This window comes from Eulemur rufifrons, chromosome 10, assembly GCF_041146395.1.
Source record: "Eulemur rufifrons isolate Redbay chromosome 10, OSU_ERuf_1, whole genome shotgun sequence".
NCBI classification, from domain to species: domain Eukaryota; kingdom Metazoa; phylum Chordata; class Mammalia; order Primates; family Lemuridae; genus Eulemur; species Eulemur rufifrons.
The window spans coordinates 6281018-6305724 of NC_090992.1; the positions used below are offsets into that span (position 1 = coordinate 6281018).

A 24707-nucleotide genomic window follows, 5' to 3' on the forward strand; every position below is an offset into this window, starting at 1 on the left:
CTTAGAATGCTCAAGTAGCCCCACTGTAATGATTTTATGGGTTAAACATTCCCTGAAGGTTAATTGATGAGATCTGCCATGTTAAGAACTGCTTACCAGAGCTAAGCTTTGTATAAAAGTACAAAATATTTTTGAAACAGGTATTACTTGTTGCTGCCAAACCTTTCCCCAACCTAACTATGGACTTGAATTTTCTCCACGGCCCTCTTCCAACCCTTGCTGCAGATAACATGGCAATCCTTTTCGTGTATGAATTTTATCATAGGAAAACAGAAACCGTTCATTTTTCTTACTGTCATGGTACTGTAATATCTTCCCCCAAGACAGTAGTAAATGTTTCTATTACTGTGTTAAAGATACTCAGTTAGATGCCATCACAAGTGCTTTCAATGTGGAGAAAGGGCTTCTATATCTAAGCTTACATAAAATGTAATTTTAAGAAGACATTTCTTCAATTGTACCTATTCACGCTTTTGTTAATACTGTCTAGTGTCTAGTTTTGGAGGCTGAAATGTTTCAGGGAGACGCAAAGATCTTTTCTGTCAGTTGGTGTTTTGAGTAAGTTTTCTGAAATATATTTCTAGGCTTGAAAGTTGGTTCTGGCTTTTTTTTTCTTTAACTCGAGTTGTATTTTCTGCCCTTTGATTAATCATCTGAGATAGTTTTGCAAATATGTGGTCAGTCTTCTAGCATAGTAAAATTTAACAGCTTATTTGACTGTTAATCCACCCATCTTATAGAGATTGTCAGTCTATAGGAAGACTGATGTACCATGGTCAGATTCATCATTTTCAACTCTCTAGGTTAGTGTTGGAGAATTTGTGAAACAGAAACTTAACTGATCATGCTTTGAAAGAATGAAGACTAAAGTCCATGAGAAATATTACTTTTCAGTTTCAAGGATTTTAAGTTCTAGGTTAATAGTTTTTATATATTATATTTCAAAACATCATATTGTATTAAAGCATCCCTATGGTACTTACTAAAAATAGTTCACGTGGATTCTTTGGATGGTTGTAGTTTTACATAGTGGGAAGCAGAATGCTATTTTTACCTCTTTTTGAGGTCTCCTTTATCCTGCCACATTAGCCCAGAATCGCACCGAGATAATAATATTAGCATTCATTTTCCCCTATTTTCTCAAGCTTGGGACTATGGCACATAGTGATTAGTGTTACATAATAGAAGAATGTGGCAGTAACCCTGACAAATAAGTTCTTTAGGTTTCTAGTTTGCTATGTAATTGTTGACTAAGGTGGGATTCAGCTGGTGGAGGGGATCCTGGTCACCCAAATGCCAGGAAGAAAGCTCTTTTCCTAGCACTTCAGTGTTTTCTTTGGAGTTTAGTGAGTGGTGAATTCTTTTGGCATAGATACTCCACCATCTGTCTATTAGCACATGGACTTCCCATCTACTGGCTATGTGCCACCCTCATTTTGGACATAGAGTGGTGGAGAGCAGAGACCACTGCTTCAGTAAGTAAAAAATAGAGAAAATTTCAGTTGCTGACAGATCCTGTGTGGAGTCAGACCTGCCCTTATAACTCAGCCACCACTGTTCATCAGTTCCAGGAGCTGGTAGCAAAAAACAGCGGTTTGCCTGATCTGCTTTTGATACCATGTAAATCCCAGCTACAAAATTTCAGTTAGATGGAGGAATAAGTTCAAGGGATGAGTTGTACTACATGATGACTATAGTTAATAACAATATATCGTATTCTTGAAAATTGCTGAGAGAGTGGACTTTAAGTATTTTCACTGTAAAAAAAAAATGTGAGATAATGCATATGAGGTAATGCATATGTTAATTAGCTCAATTTAGCCATTCCACAATGTACAACATATTTCAGAACAATATGTGCATGATAAATATATATATAATTATATTTGTCAATATATAATTTTGTCAATTTAAAAAAATAAAGTTTTGAAATGAGTAAATGGTAGTACAAATTGGTGAAACAGGAAAGGTTCTTGATCTTCAGTGATGAAGAGAATATAGTCAAGTGGTGCATAATGATGTTTTGGTCAAAAATGTACTGAAATTATATATATATATTTTTATATATATATATATATATTTATATATATATATATATATATTTATATATATATATATATATATATATATATTTTTTTTTCCCCCTGAAGATGAAGTCTTGCAATTTTGCCCAGGCTGGTCTTGAACTCCTGGCCTCAGGCAATCGTCCCGTCTCAGCTGGGATTACAGGCTCAAACTACCATGCCTGGAAGCATGACTGATTGTATTGTCTTTATAGCTGGACATTTCTATCTAAATGGTTGCTGCTGAAGTGCTCAAAGAAAGAGATTCCTTGTTCTCTGGTATTATTTAGTTTTACTCCAAATGCCTTTTTCATTCAGGTTCAATAATTAAATCTTAATATATTCTGTATCATTGTAGACTAACTTTCTGTTTCTTTACACAGTAGGTGATTAGGCTGAATGGACTGGACTTCTTTTGGAAATTGTTTATGTGCTTTTATTTGTCTTCCCATTTGTAAGTGTTTCAGCACCAATTCTGCTTGGTACTGTGTGTGGAAGGCATTTACCCACTCATTTAGACATTTGAGTGCCTTTTTTGTTCCAGTCTCTAGGGAATACAGTGAAGAATATGATATACCTTGTCTCTCATTCAAGGAATTTATATTTTATATTTTAATATATTTATATTTTAAACATTCAAGCGGTATAGGTGGGAGTGTACAGAAGTTAACTTTTTTTTTTTTTTTTTGAGACAGTCTTGCCCTGTTGACTGGGCTAGAGTGCCATGGCATTAGCCTAGCTCACAGCAACCTCAAACTCCTAGGCTCAAGTGATCCACCTGCCTCAGCCTCCCGAGTAGGTGGGACTACAGGAATGCGCCACCACGCCAGACAATTTTTTTTTCTATTTTTAATTGCCCAGTTAATTTGTTTCTATTTTTAGTAGAGACGGGGTCTCACTCTTGCTTAGGCTAGACTTGAACTTCTGACCTCAAAGAGTCCTCCCACCTTGGCCTCCCAGAGTGCTAGGAATACCAGCATGAGCCACCATGCCCAGCCCTAGAAGTTAACTTTTGATAGTTGTGGATAAAAATTTCAAAATGAAATATAACTATACAGTACCATATATGATTCTAGGTTTATATAATACAGTTAATGAATTAAGTAGCTTCCTGGAAAAAGGAGCTCCAGGGGGACTAAAAAAGTTAAGACTTTTTCATCCTAAAAAGTGGTATGTGAGCACTAATCTTTCTAATTGGAAATATTTGGTGTTGATGTGTTTTACAATAAAACCAAAGCTGTGCTGTTGTGAAGATAGATAAAAATTGGGGTCTAGCGTGAAAATTTTATTTTTAATCTCAGGTTCAAACTGGGCTAATTATATGCATTGTCAGAGTTTCATATTGGCTTTTCCTTTGTGAAACTTTAAACATGGTAGGCAAATTTGAATGTTGTAACTCAACTGTAATTTATTTGATAGAAATATAAATCTGAACTCATTGACTTTTAAAAACTGCTACTCTCATAGCTGACTTTTCCTGATTACTGAACAGTGATAAACCTCATTATTCTCTGACTTCCTGATTCCAACACCCTTCAGCCCCTTTTAAATTATATCTCTGGTTGTGTACTTATGGTCAATCATGAGGCGAAAGGAAAATTTTTCTATAAAATGTCTATAGTTCTCTGAATTGCTTGTTTTACCTTAGGGTAATCAGGATCTCTTTTTGCTAAGCAGAATTTTAGATCATTTACTTCATGAGTATAAATACAATAAGGTACCTTGCTTAGCTTTACCTTCTGGGTGTGATAACCTTTCAATTTTCATCTAAATTTTGTATAACTGATTAGATTGTAAAAATGACAGATTTTGCTATTATCTTTATGTGGCATAACCATTTCCTTTTGAAAGGGATATGCTTCATGAGAAAAATCTCTTTTCCCCCTTTTTACCTAGAAAAACTATTTTAAGCCAGAAACTAAGTATCAACTATATATATATTTTTTGTTTTTGTTTTTTCTTGAGATAAGGTCTTGCTTTCTTGCCTAGCTTGGAGTGCAGTGGCATTATCGTAGCTCACTGCAACCTCAAACTCCTAGGTTCAAGTGATCCTCCTGCCTCAGCCTCCCGAGTACCTGGGACTAGAGGCATGTGCCACCATGCCCACCTAATATTTTTTTTAAGTTATTTTTTGTAAAGGCTGGTCTTGAACGCCTGGCCTCAGCCTGCCAAAGTGCTAGGATTAGAGGCATGAGCCACGACGCCCCGCCTGTTAATGTTTTTTAGGAGACAGGGTCTCACTCTGTCACCAAGGCTAAAATGCAGTGTTACAATCATAGCTCACTGCAGCCTCAAACTCTTGGGCTCAAGTGATTCTCCTGCCGCAGCCTCCCAGGTAGCTGGAACTACAGGCACATGCCACCATGTACTGCTAATATTTTTCTTTTCTTTTCTTTTCTTTTTTTTGAAATAGGGGTCTTGCTGTGTTATCCAGGCTGTTCTCAAACTCCTGGGCTCAAGTGATCCTCCCCCCTCAGCCTCCCAATTTGCTGGGATTACAGGAGTGAGCCACCACACCTGACAGCTATATATTTGATCATTACTGGAAGCTGTCAGTGTTGTCATATAAAATAGTATAATATTTTTAAGGATTTCCTGGAACCTGACAGAAGTAACTTAAAAAAAAAAAAAAAACAACAACTCAGAATTCATAGAAATGTGATCTGCCTTGGAAAGAGAATTTATCTTGTATTAACCATATCTGAAAAGCTACTCAAGCACGAGCTTTGTCTTGCCTTTTTAAAAATATTTTTGTTGAGTTGGGGTCTCCTTGTATTGCCCAGGCTGGTCTTAAACTCTCAGCCTCAAGGTGATCCTCCCACCCTGGCCTCCCACAGTGCTGAGATTACAGGTGGGAGCCACCATGCCTGGCCTCTCTTGGTTTAAAGATTCTCTTAAAACATTTTGGAATAGTTTATAGTGTAGAGCTGATATAGATATGAGAAATGACTACAGCGTAGTTTGAGCTGTGTTGTGTAGATTTCTCTATGTCATGCTTGAAAGGCTTTTCTTCATAAAACTATAACATTTCCGTGTCTAGGATAAAAATGTATGTTTCTCGTGGTTCCTTCAAACTTATCTCTGACCTTCCCACAGACATTAGACATTTGTGGGAATAAAATCTTGGGTGGGGAAGAGGAGTTCAAGGAAGAGGTGAAGGCTGGTTCTGTGTCCAAACAATGGTGTTTTCTTTATGCAGGACTTTTATAAGACCCTGAATATTGTGATATATAAGGATGTGGATTATAACATTTCCCGAACTTATTTGATCCTTAAACCAAACGATGCTTTGTAAATTTCTGTTTCAGTCTAACTCCTTTGTTTTACAGATATGAAAACTCTGATCTGGAGAAGTTGAGTGACTTGGTTTAAAATTACTTAAGAGCATAATGATGAAAAAACATCAAAGAATATTAACATTTAGAAAACCTGAATTCTGCCTGTTGCCCCTACTAATATCAGCAAGAACATAACCAGGTTATGGAATGACCTTTATAATCCTCATGGATCCTTATTTTCATTTATATATTTTCACATGAGATGCTTAGTTTTCAATATTTGCAGCATAAAAATTTCCATGCAGTGTTTTGATTGAACCAGTTATTGAAATGAAGGCCATTTAGAGTTTTTTAAACTTAGAAAATAATGATCCATTTTGAGGAAAATTTCTCTTTAATAATTGAAATGTCTTAGCTTAATAAATAGCAAATAATTTTTTGTATGAAACATTATAGGGTTGAGAAGAAAATAACAGTTAAAAAGGGGAGGCGAGGATTAGTGCTTTCTAGTTAAATTTAAATTTTTACCTAGAGAAACTTGTGTGTGTACATGAATAAAGAAGAATATTTACCAAATCATTGTAATAGTGAAAAATAGGAAACAATTAAATATCCATCAAATAAAAAAAGGATTTGTTGTGGTTTAGACATACGGTAGCAAAATAAACAGCAATAGAAAAAGGAATAAACTAGACCTACCTGTGTATCTTCATGAAAAAATACCTCAGTATTTTGAGGGCAAAACAAAGTATAGAAGAATACTTGTCATGTAACACTTTCTAAATAAAAGTTTAAAAACATGAAAACAATACTACCTTATTTATGGACACATAGAAAGGTATAAAAGAATACATGGGAATGATAAGCACTATATTCATCATATTCATTACTTCAGGGTACACAGGGGACTTCTTAAGATCCAAAGCTAATATGACAGTATTAAGATTGGGCAAAGCTGGGTGGTAGTTCATGGTGGGTATTTTCTATACTTTCAGTTGCTTTGAATTTTTTAAAGAGAATACAGACTTTAATCTCTCAGATAAAGTTACCACTTCTTATATTCACTTTAGAGAAAGATTGATACATATTTCCATCAATTTCTCTGCCTTTATACTAGGAGGTAGCAATATTAAGAGAGAAATAGAAAATATTTTAGGGTGCCAAGGAATTAAGTCTTTCAGCTCCAGATAATTTGATGATGTCAGAAATTATATTATTTCTATTTTAAACTCATCTAAGATAATTATGAGGTACTAATATTTCCTGAGTTTTAAAAGTTGGTAATTTTACATATGCAAGCAGGTATTTTCAAGTATTGGCTTAAGTATTATATTGGGCACATAAGTGGGTAGTAAAAATTAATGTTTCTATTGCAACCCTAGTAAGATAGGATTGGAGCAGGGAGAATGCAGTTCTATAGTAATGACAGACTGCTCCCCTTCAATCTGTCTTGAAAACCTGGAACACACCTTGTCTTTCTTAGTCTCACCCCTTTCTTTTTTATTTTTTACCATTTTGTCTTCACCCTTCCTTTCCTTTCCCTTCAGATCTTGCTAGTAGTGGGTTTTCTAGCAGCACCTTTTGTCTCTGATTCTTTTTTAACTTGTCAAACATAAAGGTAATCAAGCTTTGGTGCCATTAAAATTTCCTGGGGGCCTTGTTAAAACACAGATTGTTTGGCTCCACCTCAGAGTTTCTGACTAAATAGTTGTGGTGTGGAGTCTGTGAATTTGCATTTGTAGTAAATTTCCTTATGATGATTATGATGTTATGCCAGGATCTCAGTTTTGAGAACTACTGGTGTAACCTTTCTTTGCAGTTCAGTAATCTTCAGGGATGTTCAGCCCAATTTCCTGAGCAACATGTAATTGCTCAGACATTTCTAACTTGTACATATCTAATATTTTAGATCCAGATTAAAGAAACACAGTATAGAACAGTGGTCCCCAACTTTTTTTGCACCAGGGGCGGGTTTCATGGAAGACAATTTTTCCACGGACAGGGGAGGGGGTGGGATGGTTTTGGAATGATGCAAACGCATCTGCTAATGGTAATCTGTATTTGCAGCTGCTCCCCAGTGCTAGCCCAGTTCCTAACAGGCCTCAGACTGGACTGGTACCTGGGGGTTGGGGGTTGGGGACTACAGTAGGAGAAGACCCAAATCCTTATCCTTGGGTTAGTTACTATGTATTTTATTTTCTTGTAAAATTGAGAACAGGTCTACATGATGACTTTTGACCCTGGAATTATAATTATGTGAACCATAATCTCTGTTTAAATCTTTTAACCACCAAAGATCCTTGATTTGTATAGCAATATTCAGAACTATTAAAACTTTAGAGCCGTTTTTCTACAAAGTTAATTATAACCCCTCTCAGTTTCCTATCTTGTTCCTTTTACCTTATGCCATAGGGTGAAGACAAAGGGTAAAACAAATCTTTTCCGTGCCATCTTTATTTTGTTTCATAATTGCTAAGGAGGCAAGGAGTATCATTTAAAAATATCTAGTAAGAATCACTAATTTTTACCAACTAATTAATGGCTTAAGTTGCTGACTTACAGATACAGTGAAAGGGAAATCTGCACATATCTTGCAGGATGCCTATCCCTTAAAGAATTAGGAAGATTCCTTTCTTTTTGCTGTACTGTTGTAATATAGCAATATCTCAGGCTTTTGGAAGTTTTAGTGTTCTGCTTTATTTAATGGTCTGTTTTAAATAGGAACTGGTTCTTTGGAAAATAGATATTCTTATGGAATAACATCAGGTCACTATTATCCCTGTTTGTCTCTGCATTAGAAATGTTCCTAAGCCGAAAAAGAGAGTAGGAAATATATTTAAAAGGTTATAGCAGGTTAAATATTACTTGAAAATAGTTCTACTAATTGATGTAAGGTTTTGCGGCTGTTTAAGACGAAAAACACTTAGGATAGTTTCAGAGAATCAAAATTATTTATATCTCTTGATTTTTAAAGATTTTAGTTCCACTATATTCCTATAAACAAAGTGAGTATACAGCAACAAAGAGATGTTTAAACTGAGTGAAATATTTAATGCTTTTTTAGATTTCAAGGAAAGTTAGAATAGAAAATCTTTCTATAAGTAGAGGATTTTCTACCTTAACTATCAAAGTTCCCTACCCCCACTTTTTCTAAATTATATATACAGTCCTCCCTCAGTATCCATGGAAGATAGGTTCTAGGACCTTCCTCGGGTACCAAAATCTATGGATGCAGAACCTACAGGTACAAAGGGCTGGCTGTACTTTATTTCTCTAGTACTCTTTCTACACAAAAGAAATTTTTCAGTAAACAGACTGATTCCTTGGTTTTGGATTTCGTTCTAGACCTCCTTTCAGTCTCAGTAATGTATAATTTGCTATATGATATACAAGACAACTCTGAATACATTTTCTCATAAAGTAGAAACTTGGAGAAATTAATGTGTAGATTTAAAGCCAACTGTTAAAACACAGCCTGATATATTCGGGTGTTTTTTTTTTCTGCCCACTTATTCTGTCTAGATCAGTACCTTTATTAAATTTTACAATTCAGCTTCAGTTTTCACCTTGATGTAGAGACATCAGTTTTTACAATTTGTATGTTCAGTGTAACTGAGTTTTCACTATTTAGATTATCCTCCAGATGTGACAACTTTTAATAGGTATTTTATTTTAATCCAAATTTACAGTTAGAAATGGTAATTTGTTGTTCAAATAGGCAATACATATACTTTTTATAAAATTCAAAAGGTATGAAAGGAATATATACAATTCCTGTTCTCACCCCCACAGCAAGCTTTTCCTTCCTGAAGTTAATAGTAGTTACTATTAACTAGTTTCTGTGGGGTTTTTTGTTTTTGTTTTTGTTTTTTGAGACAGAGTGTTAATCCGTTGTCCAGGCTAGAGTGCTGTGGTGTCAGCCTAGCTCAAGCAATCCTCCTGCCTCAGCCTCCTGAGTAGCTGGGACTACAGGCGCATGCCACCACGCCCAGCTAATTTTTTCTATTTTTAGTAGAATTGGGGTCTTGCTCTTGCTAAGGTTGGTCTCGAACTCCTGAGCTCAAGTGATCCTCATTGCCTCAGCCTCCCAGAGTGCTAGGATTATAGGTGTGAGCCACTGCGCCCAGCCTTTTTTGTATTCTTTAGAGATATTTTATGCACAGGCAAAGATGAATGGTTATGTGCTTTTAAAATAAACAACTTTGAGATAATATTCAGTATTGTGTATAGTAAAATTCAACCATTTTGAGTGTACAATTTGATTTTTGACAAGTATACACAGAACTGTGCAATCTCTACCAAAGTCATGATAAAGACTTTTTCCATTATCGCCCAAAGTTTCTTCATGTTTGTTTATAGTCAGTTTCCTTCCAACTTCCCCCAGCCACTAGAACTGTTGATCTGCTTTCTGTCACTATAGTTTTGCTTTTTTCTGGAATGTTGTATGAATGAAATCATACAGTATGTAGTCTTTTTTTATGTCTGGCTTCTTTCACTTAGCATTATGCCTTTGAGATTCATCCATATTAGTGCCTTGAACCAAGAAGTGTTGAATGAGTGTGTTAAATGTCTATTAGCCTAAGTTTGGGTTAAGGTTTCAAAATTTATTATATCATACTGGCTCATGAAATGGACTGATGGATCTTATGTTCAGCTTAGATAAATCTTAGCTCTCGGGGTTAAACCTTGATGTCGTTCAGCATGAAAAAAAGTAACTCAATTTGAAAGGAGCAAAAGATTAAGGCTAAATCAAAAGTAAAATTCCATTTAATGAACATGCTAGGACTTCAGAATAGCTTGTTAAATTCAAATTATATTTTACTAGCAACCTGTTGCTATAGCAGTGTCTTAAATCAAGCAAACGTTCTTAGTTATACTGACCTGTATTGCCAGTAACATTTGAGAATGGGAACTGTACAGTAGGCTATTATTTTTTTTCTGGAGATGGGCAGGAAATCTCTGTTATAAGGAAGACACAGAATCCAAAAATTGAGATACTTAAGAAAGTTAGATGTTGTTAATCTTTATCTCAATTCCAGGGCCACTTTTTTTTTCAAACTTGTTTCTGTACTTTATGCTTTGTACTCCTTTGTACTCCAAACATATAAATAAGATAAAACAGTATAATTGCTGTACTAGAATGACTGGTTGAATAACTTAACTCTGAGGAAGGGATGTATAGAAAAAAAATTTGTACAGCAAATTTAAAAATAAATTTAAAAGCATACCTTTATAAAACTCATTTATAGGTCTTAATAGTTTTTATTGCATTTAAAAAATATTAGACTTTACTGTTATAGTTTTAAAATGTAAACTAAAACTAGTCTTTCCCCAGAACTTGTCTTTATCTCAAAAACCAAGCTGAGGGGAAATGGAATATAGTATGATTTCCTGCCTTGTGATTTTTAGGCATCCCCACCCAATAACAAGTCTCAAGTTTCTGGGCTCTTATGTTAAAATAGCTAAGAAGCTGACATCTGTTTGTAGAGCAGTATCACAGGTTGATCAGTCTCTGACTAGAAAGCTTTATGGTGAGTTTTATTACTTCAGTCAGACTTTTAAAACATACTCTTTCAAAGTTTCTTTATTACCTTTGGAACCCTGGTAGCGAACATCAGCTGAAAACATATCAACATCTTGTCAGATGGTCCAATATAATTTTGGAACATTTATGACTTCAAGAGCTTATCCCAAGTGTAACATAATAGTTTTGAGGTACAAAAATTGGCCTTGAATCTTTTTTGAAAGGTAACGAATGAAATTTTTACCTTAAAACAGTTTTTGTTGTTCACAAAATTAGTACATGATACTTGTTTACCTTTCTTTTCATATTTACCTACTAAACGCTGAACAAAGCAAAAATGACCCGCTTTTAAAAACATTCATTTACATTGACGAATCCAAAATACTTTAACTTAAAGATTCACCAGTCTACTTCTCTCTCACTATGAAGGAATGCTTCTAAAAGGGCTTTACCAGTAGGACAGAGAATATTGGTAACAGTATAAATTTTATTAATGGATAAAAGTTACATTTATGTTGAATAAATTTCTTTTCTTCTCTCTTAAGGAGTTGAATGACCTGGCACGGGATCCCCCAGCACAGTGTTCAGCAGGTCCTGTTGGAGATGATAGTAAGTATTTCAAAGGAATGGAGAAGTAAAACAGAACAGTCTGTCTCTAGGGAATCTGGGACAGATAAATATATACCTCTTAAGGTTACTTTGTGTGAAGAGATAATTAAGCTATAGGGAAGAGGCAGTGTTTACCCTTAGTTATCCATGAAAAAAGCAGTTCTGTGTCCATCCCATCATTTTCTGTGGTGTTCATTACATTTTGAACATCTTCTGCCAGGCATTGTCTGTGTAGTTTGTTCTGGTCCCTTCCTACCTGTCCTTCATCTCTTCTGGATATTTTCCTGGAGTAAAATACTTCAGCTTTTGTATACAACTGGCTGTTGTTCTTTGAGAAAGAGAAGTAAGACTAAGGATGATGGTGTGTGTGTCTGCCTCTGACTGTCTTTATATGGGCTCATAATTGTGAAAGCAGGTATAATTTTTAATGTCCAGTTTATCTGCTTAATCCTGTCTAATTTATGAGATGATCTTATTGCATAAATTGGATTATAATTTTCCTTTTGTTCTACCTTGTCTCAACATAACTTTCCCCCATACTGTCTTTTTTTTTTGTTTTTGAGACAGAGTCTTGCTCTATTGCCCGGGCTAGAGTGCCGTGGCATCCCTAGCTCACAGCAACCTCAAACTCCTGGACTGAAGCGATCCTTCTGCCTCAACCTCCTGAGTAGCTGGGACTACAGGCATGCGCCACCATGCCCAGCTAATTTTTTTCTATATATATTTTTAGCTGTCCAGATCATTTCTTTCTATTTTTAGTAGAGATGGGGTCTCGTTCTTGCTTAGACTGGTCTCGAACTCCTGACCTTGAGCCATCCGCCTGCCTTGGCCTCCCAGAGTGCTAGGATTACAGGCGTGAGCCACCGCACCCAGCCCCCCGTACTGTCTTTTAAAATTTTTTTTAAATTAATTTTTTATTATTTTTGTAGACAGGGTCTCGCTCTGTCACCCAGGCTGGAGTACAGTGGTATGATTATAGCTAACTGCAACTTCGAACTCTTGGGTTCAAGCGATCCTGTTGCCTCAGCCTCCCAAGTAGCTGGGGCAACAAGTGCGCACCATCACGCCCAGCTAATTTTGAATTTTTTGTAGAGATGGGGTCTCACTATGTTATCCAGGCTGATCTCCAACTCCTGGCGTCAAAGGATCCTCCCACTTCGGCCTTCCAAAATGCTGGGATTACAGGTGTGAGCCACCTCATTTGGCTCCCATAGTGTCTTTTTTTTTTTTGAGACAGAGTCTCACTCTGTTGCCCAGGCTAGAGTGAGTGCCGTGGCATCAGCCTAGCTCACAGCAACCTCAAACTCCTGAGCTCGAGCGATCCTCCTGTCTCAGCCTCCCGAGTAGCTGGGACTACAGGCATGCACCACCATGCCCGGCTAATTTTTTCTATATATATTTTTAGCTGTCCATATAATTTCTTTCTATTTTTAGTAGAGATGGGGTCTCGCTCTTGCTCAGGCTGGTCTCGAACTCCTGAGCTCAAACGATCCGCCCACCTCGGCCTCCCAGAGTGCTAGGATTACAGGCGTGAGCCACCGCGCCCGGCCCCATAGCGTCTTTTAACTTTTTTTTAAACAGGGCATACATGAATGATACTATGCTTTGTGACATAAAACCAAATTCACAAAAAAATTATAACATTTAGCAATTTTTTAAAAATGAGCATACTTGGAAACATTTGTGTAAGAAAAGTACATAAATTAAGACCAAAACATGAATACGAAATTAGATTAGCTTGGGTTTAAATTATTTTTTCCTGATTTTTCTTTTTCTTTTTTTTTTTTTTTTATTTGAGACAGAGTCTCACTCTGTTGCCCAGGCTAGAGTGCCATGGTGTTAGCCTAGCTCACAGCAACCTCAAACTCCTGGGCTCAAGGGATCCTCCTGTCTCAGCCTCCGGAGTAGCTGGGACTACAGGCATGCGCCACCATGCCCTTCTAATTTTTCTATATATATTTTTAGCTGTCCATATAATTTCTTTCTATTTTTAGTAGAGACAGGATCTCGCTCTTGCTCAGGCTGGTCTCAAACTCCTGAGCTCAAACAATCCGCCCACCTCGGCCTCCCAGAGTGCTAGGATTACAGGTGTGAGCCATCTCGCCCAGCCTTCTTTTCTTTTTTTTGAGACAGAGTCTCACTCTGTTGCCTTGGGCTAGAGTGCCGTGGCGTCAGCCTAGCTCACAGCAACCTCCAACTCCTGGGATCAAGCAATCCTTCTGCCTCAGCCTCCCAAGTAGCTGGGACTACAGGCATGCGCCACCATGCCCAGCTAATTTTTTCTATATATTTTTAGTTGGGCCGCTAATTTCTTTCTATTTTTATTAGAGACAGGGTCCCGCTCTTGCTCAGGCTGGTCTCAAACTCCCGATCCACCCGCCTCGGCCTCCCAGAATGCTAGGATTACTTACAGGCATGAGCCACAGCACCCCAGCTTCACTCCTTTTTGAAAGACTTAGCCCTGTGTGTGTTTGCTCATTTTTGTGATGATGGTGTTTGCCCCTTTATAATGAGGAAGACAAATTAATAAATAAAGTACTATCATTTGAATATGAATGGGTTTTTATTTAGAGCTTTGGATAAACCAGTGAATTATGGTTTTTTTAGTTCTAATGTTAAACAGATAGGATTTACTAACTATATAGATATGGATTACAAATGAAATAGTATATTGATGTTGATTGTAAGAGTACTCAATAATATGATAATCTTAAATGCTCTAGAATGTCTTCAACTTTTTGGAGTGCAGATATGAAAGATTGCAATATTACTTGAAAATACTGATCTTTCCCCATCTTCTATCAGGAAGGGTATTCTTTCCATAATTGTAAATGTTCTTGTTGCTAGCTTGTGGTCATTTCTGCTTCATCCATGTTGGGGATTCTGTGTTGTCCAATTGTTACTACATTTTGACCATGAAGCATAACACGTGCTTTGTTTGCTGTTAGTAGGAAGTATAGTGACTCACAAAGGAGAAGTATTTTGCCTTTAGCCAAGAACTTGTCCTGATTTAAATTTTCCCAATAATTTTTTAAGTCTGGTAATATTTTTAACAAGGTAAGAAAAGGGTTGATCTTGAAACAACCAGGCAGAAAGAATTAGTACTTAAATAGTTAATGGAAAATTTAATTTTTAAAATTATCTCAATAATCTCAATATTTCTATATTAAGTGCTTTCTAAAAAAATTTAATGTTTTTTAATAGCAAACTTACAGAAACAGCACAAGACGGACACCATTAAAAACTTGTACTTGCATGTGGGACAACTCTGAATGTTGATGGAATCTACTTTATGATAAAAATGCTATAAACACTGTTTAGTTGCTGTTAACAAGAAATTTACTTTTTTTAAAAATCCAAATGCTACCATTGTCCAGAAAAGTTTAACAAATCTATTTATAATTGTTATAAAGTTAAATCATTGAAATTTGTTCACTGAAAATATTTTGACTTGAATTAATGCTTTATGTCTCTGCATTTATGTTAAAAATTCAAGCACAAATGAAAATGGAAAAGCTACCAATACCTGATTTCTGTTCCCTGTTTTTCCACTTGCATATACTTTGATACCTTTAGACCTCATGAGGAAAAAATATCTAACATTCAGAACTACCAATAATAAGAAGAAGAGATTTATTACTTATTTATATTTTAGAGACAGGATCTCACTCTTTCTCTTTATTTTTTTTTTTTTTTTAAGAAAATCCATCACAGGGTTAGAGACACCCCTCAGCACAGACTCTCCTCAGGCCAGACAAGCCTGTGTCAGCCTGTCTATAAGGACTTTCTTTATTTCAGCATATTATGGGAGTACAAAAGTTTAGGATAAAGACTTACGAGTTACCTTGCCACATGTGGGAGCCAGTCTCTGATGCAGGAAAGGCTTAAGAGAGATCTCTTTGTTATCAAGCCTTTACCAGCTCTGATATAATATATGTGGCAGAGTCAGGCAAAAACTTAACAAGTGTGCCAGAAAGATCTCACTCTTTCACCCAGGCTAGAGTGCCATAGTGCAATCATAGCTCACTGCAACTTTGATTAAAAATAAAATGTGACTTTAAAAAAAATTGTTTTAGAGATGGAGTCTTGCTATGTTGCCCAGGCTGGACTCAAACTCCTGGGCTAAGGATCCTCCTGCCTCAGCCTCCTGAGTAAAGGGGGCTACAGGTGTGTGCCACCCTGCCCAGCTAATTTTGTATTTTTTGTAGAGACAGGATCTTGCTGTCTCTGTAGAGACAGGATCTTTGCTCAGGCTAGTCTCAAACTCCTGGCCTCAAGCAATCTCCAGCCTTGGCCTTCCAAAGTAGTGGGATTACAGGAATGAGCCAGCACACCTAGCTGTCTTTTGTTTCTTTTTTGAGACAAGAGTCTCAACTCTGTTGCCTGGGCTAGAGTGTGCTATGGCATCAACCTGGCTCACAGCAACCTCAAACTCCTGGGCTCAAGTGATCCTCCTGCCTCAGCCTCCTGAGTAGCTGGGACTATAGGTGCGTGCCTCATGCCTGGCTAATTTTTACTACTTTTAGCAGAGACAAAGTCTGGCTCTTGCTCAGGCTGGTCTCGAACTCCTGAGCTCAAGCAATCCTCCCGCCTTGGCTTCCTAGGGTGCTGGGATTACAGGAGTGAGCCACTGCGCCCGGCCAAGATTAGGAAATCTGGTTGGAGATGCCAGGGATCCCCGGGATCGAATCTGGGGCCCTCATACATGCAAAGCATGTGCTCTAACACTGAGCTTCATCCCCTGACGCTCAGGCTGGTCGTGAACTCCTGAGCTCCAGCAATCCCTCCACCTTGGCCTCCCAGAGTGCTAGGATTACAGGCATGAGCCCCCTCGCCCGGCCTGTCTTTTGTTTCTTTCTACAGGACATCCTAATGTCCTGTTATGGGACTTTTGGACTTACGGGCCTTTTATAGCACTTCTGTTGAAGATACTAGGACCACTCTTGGTGGCTCAGAATAGCTTTCTCATAGTTACTCTACTCAAGCCATTAAATGGTTGGCAGGAAAGTATGATGAGTTGATGAATTTTCCTAAGTACTGATGAGGAGTAATCTAAGGAGGAGAGCCTCAGCAGTACCTGTCCCTCACCTTTAATTCCTAATAAACAGGCTGCTATTTGTGGGTTCTGGTCTCAGTGAGGTAAAAACCAACCATAAGGACTGTTTCATATTAAGGACAGAGGATCTTTAGGACTTGAATTGACATTCCAGTGGATTTTTATATGGCTTCTTAGTCTTCATATATCTACCTTGTGACAAGGGTTACTTGGTTTGAGTTGTTCAGGGGTAACCCCAGTGACAACTTCCCTTAGTTTTGTTCAGATCCTGATATGAATGTGAAGTCCTAAGTAGTAGCTTGCTTATAAGTGAACACTCTAGCTTTTGATCTCTGTGCTGTACTTAGTAGCACCTCTTTAGAAATGGAACACCATCATTTTCTGCATTTGAAGAGATTTCCTTGTTAAACTAGTTTATAACTTATTGGAATTATTCCTAGTGCTTATAATAAAGCTTGGGATTTCAGCCAATGTTTTCTTTATTTAATGAGTGGCCAGTAGTTCTAAATGCCAACACATGAGAGCTCTTAGAAATTTTTTTCTCATTGTTAAAACCAGTCTTTCCTTATTTGAGTATTATGTACCTTGACTACACAGTTCTGCCTATACCGGCATTATAAAAGGACTACATTATATGTAATTGTTTTGAGGAAATTATTTACCCTGTGAGGCAAGTAAATACCTGTTTAAAAGTAGAACTTTGAGCCTTGTCAAAAAGTTTGTCTCTAGTATACATACATAATGAGTGCGATGGGCACTGTCTAGGGGATGGACACGCTTGAAGCTCTGATTCGGGGGAGGGGGGTCAAGGGCAATATATGTAACCTAAACTTTTGTACCCCCATAATATGCTGAAATTAAAAAAAAACCTGTTATTAAAAAAAATCCATAATAACTTGGGGAAAAAAAGTTTGTCTCCTTGACATGATTTTTTTTTTTTTTTTTTTTTTTTTTTTTGAGACAGAGTCTCACTCTGTTGCCCAGGCTAGAGTGAGTGCCGTGGCGTCAGCCTAGCTCACAGCAACCTCAAACTCCTGAGCTCAAGCGATCCTACTGCCTCAGCCTCCTGAGTAGCTGGGACTACAGGCATGCGCCACCATGCCCGGCTAATTTTTTTCTATATATATATTTTTAGCTGTCCATATAATTTCTTTCTATTTTTAGTAGAGATGGGGTCTCGCTCTTGCTCAGGCTGGTCTCGAACTCCTGAGCTCAAACGATCCGCCCACCTCGGCCTCCCAGAGTGCTAGGATTACAGGCGTGAGCCACCGCGCCCGGCCTTGACATGAATTTTTAAGATGCTTTAGCCCAAATGCTTTTTCCTGTTCACTCTAGTCATTTTTTTCTCTCTTCTAACTCACACATGATTTAGGTTCCTCATCCTGCCCTTACTCATTATCATATTACTGATAAATGAACTTGGATTAGATAGGAAATTATATGTTATTATGGTGTAGGTACATGTGGATATTGCTATATGGTGATTTTTTTCTTATTCTTTTTCAGTGTTTCATTGGCAAGCTACAATAATGGGGCCAGTAAGTATTCAGATTAATTTCAGAATAAATAGTTTATATAATTTACTCATTTTAATCCCACTTTTCTTGTCATTAACAGAATGACAGTCCATATCAGGGTGGAGTATTTTTCTTGACAATTCATTTCCCAACAGATTACCCCTTCAAACCACCTAAGGTAATTGGGATGTGGCAATTGTTTTTAATGTGCTTTCTATGATACTAATAAACCAATTTATAAAAATTTTTCTTTTTTTATATAGGTTGCATTTACAACAAGAATTTATCATCCAAATATTAACAGTAATGGCAGCATTTGTCTTGATATTCTACGGTCACAGTGGTCTCCAGCACTAACTATTTCAAAAGGTAACAGAATTGGTATTTGATATCAAGATAAAACAATTGTGTTGTCTTTTTAAGGTCTTCTGTTTTTGAAAAGATCACTCATGTTTCTTTAAAGAAGAGGTAGCAATTTCTCTTATTCTGGAATAGACCTTGAGACAACTAGAAAGAGTTGGATTTTCAAGCATGAGTATTCCTTGGTGTGGTGACTAGTCTGCCAATTGTGCCCCTTTGCATTCAGTAAGGAACACATAAGTTAATCACAGATTTGAACAGAGGAAACTATACTGTTGAGATCTGTCTGCTACATCCCAGGTTGTCACTGAGGAAATGGCTTAGATGAGTGTCTAAATCATCACTGAAAAGAATATGAGACCTTGGTAGAAGTATGTTGTATCCTCTGTAATAAGTGTGTGGCCATCCCCATTTGGGGCAGCAGGTACTTGCCTTTATCTTCTTGACTTAGACTACATTGTTTTCTTTTTTCTTTTCTTTTTTTTTTTTTTTTGAGACAGAGTCTCGCTTTGTTGCCTGGGCTAGAGTGCCGTGGTGTCAGCCTATCTCCCAGCAACCTCAAACTCCAGGGCTTGAGCAATCCTCCTGCTTCAGCCTCCCAAGTAGCTGGGACTACAGGTGCATGCCACCATGCCTAGCTAATTTTTCTATTTTTAGTAGAGATGGGGTGTCACTCTTGCTCAGGCTGGTCTCAAACTCCTAACTTCAAGTGATCCTCCCACCTCGGCTTCCCAGAATGCTAGGATTACAGGCGTGAACCACCGCACCCTGCTGACTAAATTGTTTTGAACTGAAAAAGAAACAAATCCATTGTCTTAATGTGGTACCTGCCATTGGGAAAACAATGATTGTTTGATTTTATGGTTGCCATTTTTGCCTAAGAGTATTCAGTAGTGTGACTGTCCTTGGAATTTTGAAAGTCATTTATCCCTGAACGTGGGCTTCTAAAAATTGAACTTATGGGCTCTGAAAAGTGTTCTTGGTCTATGATTTAGAAGACCTGGGTTCTAATTCTATTTTAATTACTAGCTAGGGACATTGGACAGGTCACTTCACCTGTCTGGACCAGCTTCCTTAGGAGTTCAGGCGTAGAGACAGTCATATCAATTTTTCTTTTTTTTTTTTTTTTTTTTTTTGAGACAGAGTCTCACTCTGTTGCCCAGGCTAGAGTGAGTGCTGTGGCGTCAGCCTCGCTCACAGCAACCTCAAACTCCTGAGCTCAAAGGATCCTCCTGTCTCAGCCTCCCGAGTAGCTGGGACTACAGGCATGTGCCACCATGCCCGGCTAATTTTTTCTATATATATTTTTAGCTGTCCATATAATTTCTTTCTATTTTTAGTAGAGATGGGGTCTCGCTCTTGCTCAGGCTGGTCTCGAACTCCTGAGCTCAAACGATCCGCCCACCTCGGCCTCCCAGAGTGCTAGGATTACAGGCGTGAGCCACCGCGCCCGGCCAATTTTTCTTATATCATGGGATTATTGTGAGACTTTGAACAAATGGACTTATATTCTTATCTGGAAGACCAAGATGTCATTAAACATTAACTTTTTGTGTTTGTTTACATTTTTGTTTTTTAATGACTGGCCCTGAAGTCTATTTAAGCGTCTTAAAATCTTTGTTGATTACTGTTAATATAAAGTTGGGTAGAGCTTACAAAACTGTTAGGCATTACAGTATAAATAGGTTTTTAGAATTTTCTCATTTGTTGGTATTGCATGTTTCTCTCAACCCTTTGCTTTTATCCTTTACTAATTTATGTTTTCTTCATTCTAGTACTCTTGTCCATCTGTTCTCTGTTGTGTGATCCCAATCCAGATGATCCTTTAGTGCCTGAGATTGCTCGGATCTACAAAACAGATAGAGAAAAGTAAGTATGGCCTCTAGATGGAAAGTTGTCTGGTGACATGACATGTTTGACACAAATCTTTCTTATCTAAGGGCTGAATGTGGGCCAGATATTAAAATGGTGTTCTAGTATACTCTCCTGGGGACAGGAAAGAGGAGTATTTGCATTGAGTATCATTTTAAGTAGGTGATACCAATCTTATCTGTAATTATTTCATATGACTCCTACTGTACAGAAAAACTTTTCAATGGTATATTTTTCAACAGTTTTATGTTTTATGATTGGCTTTTTTTTTTCTTTCTCTTTTTTTTTTTTGAGTCAGGGTCTTTATTGCCTGTGGCTAAAGTGCAGAGGCATCATCATAGCTCACTGCAACCTCGAACTCCTAGGTTTAAGCACTCCTCCTCCCCCAGCCTTTTGAATAGCTGGGACTATAGTCACGTACCATCATGTGTGGCTAATTTTTCTATTTTTCATAGAGATGGGGTTCTCGTTATGTTGCCCAGGCTGTTCTCAAACTCCTGGGCTCAAGTGATTCTCCTGCTTCTGCCTTCCAAAGTGCTGGGATCACAGGCATGAGTCCCTGTACCAGCCATACTTGCCTTTTAACATACAAAGCATTTTGCATCAAGTGCCCATTTGGCTTACAGAGGTACTTGTAAATTAATGGGAAAAGGGAATTGATTTTCTATCATTTGGCATAATCTAAAGGAAGAAAATGAATAAATGTCATTAGACATGAAAGCCTCAAATTTCTTTTAAAAACAAAACGATGTAGAATTTAGATATTTTAGAATTGTGCTATGAATTATTGAAGAGTGGTTGGGATATGAAAAGAGGTAGTAAGTAAAAATGTTCTGATAACATTTTTTGTTTTATGTATTCAATGAGATTATAGGAGGAACTATGTAGGAGAGGTTGGATAGTTTTTTTTAAAGTTAAAATATAAAGGATTTGAGAAGTACTTGAACTCTAATGGATTAGAGAAGCATAGATACGGCTTTTTTAAATGGAGTGACATCGGTAATGGGGGAATTTAATAGCAATTGGTTCGTAGTTTAATTTTATCTGTGTTTAAGTCTGAATATTGTCTATTGTCATGTATGTCTGGCAGCATTCAGAATAAAATTAGATCATGCTTTTTCCTATTTGTGAATTCACAAATAAATTTTTTAAATTAGAGAACCATTTTGTCCAATATCTAGAAGTGTGTGATGAATGCGTACCAGCAGACATTTCCTAAGTCATTGTGGTAGTAATGTTCAGCAGAACTTTCCTGCATCCTTTTTTTAATAGAAGAATTATGGAATCATTTGCTCTACTTATTTTATTACTGGAATAAAATTCTGAATTCTTCAGAAACAATAAACTCATTCATGTTGTTAACCAAATTGTCAAAGTAAGTTCTACCAAAACCAGTTATTTTATTGATATAAAGGAAAGTATTATATCAGTTTAGTCACTATTTAGTATATGATTTCTAGAACCATATACTGTAGAATTATATAGTATCAAGAACTTAAATGAATCAAGAGTTGAGATCTTTTGTAGAAATAAGTCAATCAAGTACAGAAGAAGGTATATACCAGCAAATGCTAAAATTTAATCAGAATCCTCTATAAGTAGCAATTAAAGGAAACTCAACATTTTACAGCTTTTTCCCCACTATCATTGAATAAATGCTTATTAGAAATGTGGGGTAGAAAGGTACCTTTGTTTGAATGTCCTGTCAGTTATTCCCTTCAAGTTACTAGAGGGGATAATGAATGAAATCTGTTGCTTACTGATTCCTCACCTCTGTTAAGCCAAGCTTCTCTTTGTGTGTACAGGTACAACAGAATAGCTCGGGAATGGACTCAGAAGTATGCGATGTAATTAAAGAAATTATTGGATAACCTCTACAAATAAAGATAGGGGAACTCTGAAAGAGAAAGTCCTTTTGATTTCCATTTGACTGCTTTCTATGAGCCCACGCCTCATCTTCCCCTGTGCACATGTTTACCTGATACAGCAGTGCTGCGTGTTGTACATACTTGGAACAACAAACTAGAAATACTGTACTTCTGTACCAACATTGCCTCCTAGCAGAGAAGTGTGTGTGTGACAAGCCATTTCTCCAGGCGTAACCTAGGTGTGAGACTAAAAGCTTTCCTTATTGACTTAAATTTGGATAACGGCAAGGTGTGAGGGGTGGTGGGTTTGGTGTGTGCTTGGATGGGAAAGAAAAGCTCCACTGACCTGTAGGAGATTGTTTTTAAGTGGAATCCATTTAAACTCAAAACAGTTATGAAAAGCAAGGTGAAGAACATGAAGCTCTTTCTGTATTCATTTTATTCCAAAGGATCTGCATCTTAGGTGAAAGTTATGACCAACCAGATTAATTCTACCCACATCCTGTATTTTAAGGTCTAAGTTTAACTGGTCAATATTTAAATGGATTGGAGCTATTAGTACATAAAGTGTGATGGGCTTTGTTCCCAACTCTTTTACATCTCCCCACCCCTTCAACCTTTGGCCTTTCAGCCCCTCTTTCTCTCTTCCATATTCTTTGGTTTGTATGTGGTTTCTCAGTTAATTCATAGCTAATAGCTCTTATTTTCTTATGTTTTTAACTGCTTAGGTCTGTTTGGATGTAAGGGTGAAAATTCATTTGATGGAAATACTTGTGTATATTTAAAGACCCAATTGCTCCTCTGGAGCTTGTACGTTCAAGAATGATTAATCTGTGTAATAAACTGATTACTACAGTCATTACATATAATTTTGTGTGAATAGGCTTTTTGATTTTTAAGAACTTTGTCTAGCTGATCAGTGGTGGATTTTCCCCCACCCCTTATGTTCATTTATACTGGTTGCATTTCAAAATCATGAAACAGTTCCAGTTTACATAGTAAAAAGGGTTATCTTGAGAGTTATTTTATTGAACAAGATAGGGGCATAAGCTTGAAAGCATTTTCATGAAACTTACACATGCAGCATTCCAAGACATGACTGTTAAACTGAGTAAGAAATTTGCTTTATTAATGAAACTAAGCTGTATTTCACCAAAACTGTGTGACATTCCCTTGGTACCTAGGACATAAAACAAAAAGACATTGCTATTTGGTAAGTTAAGCCTCTGAGATTGTAATTATAGAAGAGCAACAAAAAGACCAAACCTGGGAAACATGAGCACAATCTTGGAGAGTCTACCTAATTACTTTGCACTATAACATTTGCAGGATATTCATCCAATTTTAAATTGTATTATACGTGGCTTTTTAAAGTCTTCCCTTGTCTCTGGTAAAAAAAATAGTTTGAAATTTGTAAACAACTGTGTTTGCCAGAAACATCATTTGTGTAAAGTAGGCAAGTTACCTTTTTTCTCTCCCCTCCTTTTCCTAATCTAATTGTAAACCTGGCCAACCTGAAGGCCATGGCTGATGCTCTCTAGCCATACATAAGGTTCTTTCAAATGCATCTTTACACTCTTGCACAAAAACTGAGGAATAAATGTCCATTGCTTTTGGTTTTAAACTTGTTCACCTTGTCTCATCTCTCACTGTCACTACTCCTTCACCTTGAAAGTTGTTTGATATAACCTGAAACCTCTTACAGTTCTGCATTTAGCTGCTGTTTACTTGTAAGCATTTCAAGGATGCTTATTTGCATCCTTAACCTTGCAGAAAAGGTTTGACTGCTAACAGTTTTCGGGAAAGGAGTTAGAATTGAGCTCTAACCTAAAATCACTATGTATTGTCAGTATCATGAGCAGGTGGGAACTGGTCAGTTTTTGGCTTGCTATTAACTATACTATTGACTATGGGTCAGTTGCACATACCCTGAAAGCTCATTCTATATTTGCCTATCATTTTAGAGAGCAGCCAGCTTATTAACATTTGTTAGATCATAATGAGGATATTTTCATGAGAGTGCTATTAAGTATCTTTAAATGCTAAATAAAAGCCACCATCCTGGTGTGCAGGTGCCAAATGAAAGGGTTGAGATGGTCACAAACAACAGTAGCCTGTTTTTTTTGAGACAGAATCTCACTCTGTCACCCTGGGTAGAGTGTAGTGTGGCATTGTAGCTCACTGCAACCTCAAACTCCTGGGCTCAAATGATCCTCCTACCTCAGCCTCCCAAGTAGCTGGAACTACACATATGTGCCATGACACCTGACTAATTTTTCTATTTTTTAGTAAGACAGGGTTTCTCTCTTGCTCAGGCTGGTCTCAAACTCCTGAGCTCAAGCAATCCTCCCTCCTCAGCCTCCCAGAGTGCTAGGATTACAGGCGGGAGCCACCATGCCTGGCCCGCATTAGGTTCTTGAATGCAGTCTAGTCTTGCCCATTTGAGTATGAAGCCTCTTTGGTCGAGTCTGTGTATGTGTGCCCGCCAGAATTACGGCTCAGGGAGGCCACCTTTCCCACTCACAAAAGTCACTCAGGGTGGTTCTCACCTGAGATCACG

General features: G+C 37.3%; 1 protein-coding gene and 1 non-coding gene across 3 annotated transcripts in view; one reads left to right on the forward strand and one right to left on the reverse strand.

Annotated features, from left to right (window-relative positions):
- UBE2D2 (ubiquitin conjugating enzyme E2 D2) overlaps positions 1 to 23771 on the forward strand; it is a 41779-nt gene extending 18008 nt beyond the window's left edge. The window contains exons 2-7 of one of the 2 annotated variants that reach the window (XM_069484100.1): positions 11411 to 11474; positions 18037 to 18068; positions 18148 to 18225; positions 18311 to 18416; positions 20183 to 20276; positions 22085 to 23771. In XM_069484100.1, the coding sequence (XP_069340201.1) occupies positions 11411 to 11474; positions 18037 to 18068; positions 18148 to 18225; positions 18311 to 18416; positions 20183 to 20276; positions 22085 to 22130 (420 nt within the window). In that variant the 3' untranslated portion in view covers positions 22131 to 23771. The remainder of the gene's footprint in view (positions 1 to 11410; positions 11475 to 18036; positions 18069 to 18147; positions 18226 to 18310; positions 18417 to 20182; positions 20277 to 22084) is intronic. The other variant, XM_069484101.1, reaches the window with a different exon arrangement.
- Positions 15325 to 15462, reverse strand: LOC138393311 (small nucleolar RNA SNORA12). The gene has a single exon (XR_011235137.1). It is a non-coding gene; the product is annotated as a small nucleolar RNA SNORA12 (small nucleolar RNA).
- Positions 23772 to 24707: the final 936 nt, after the last annotated feature.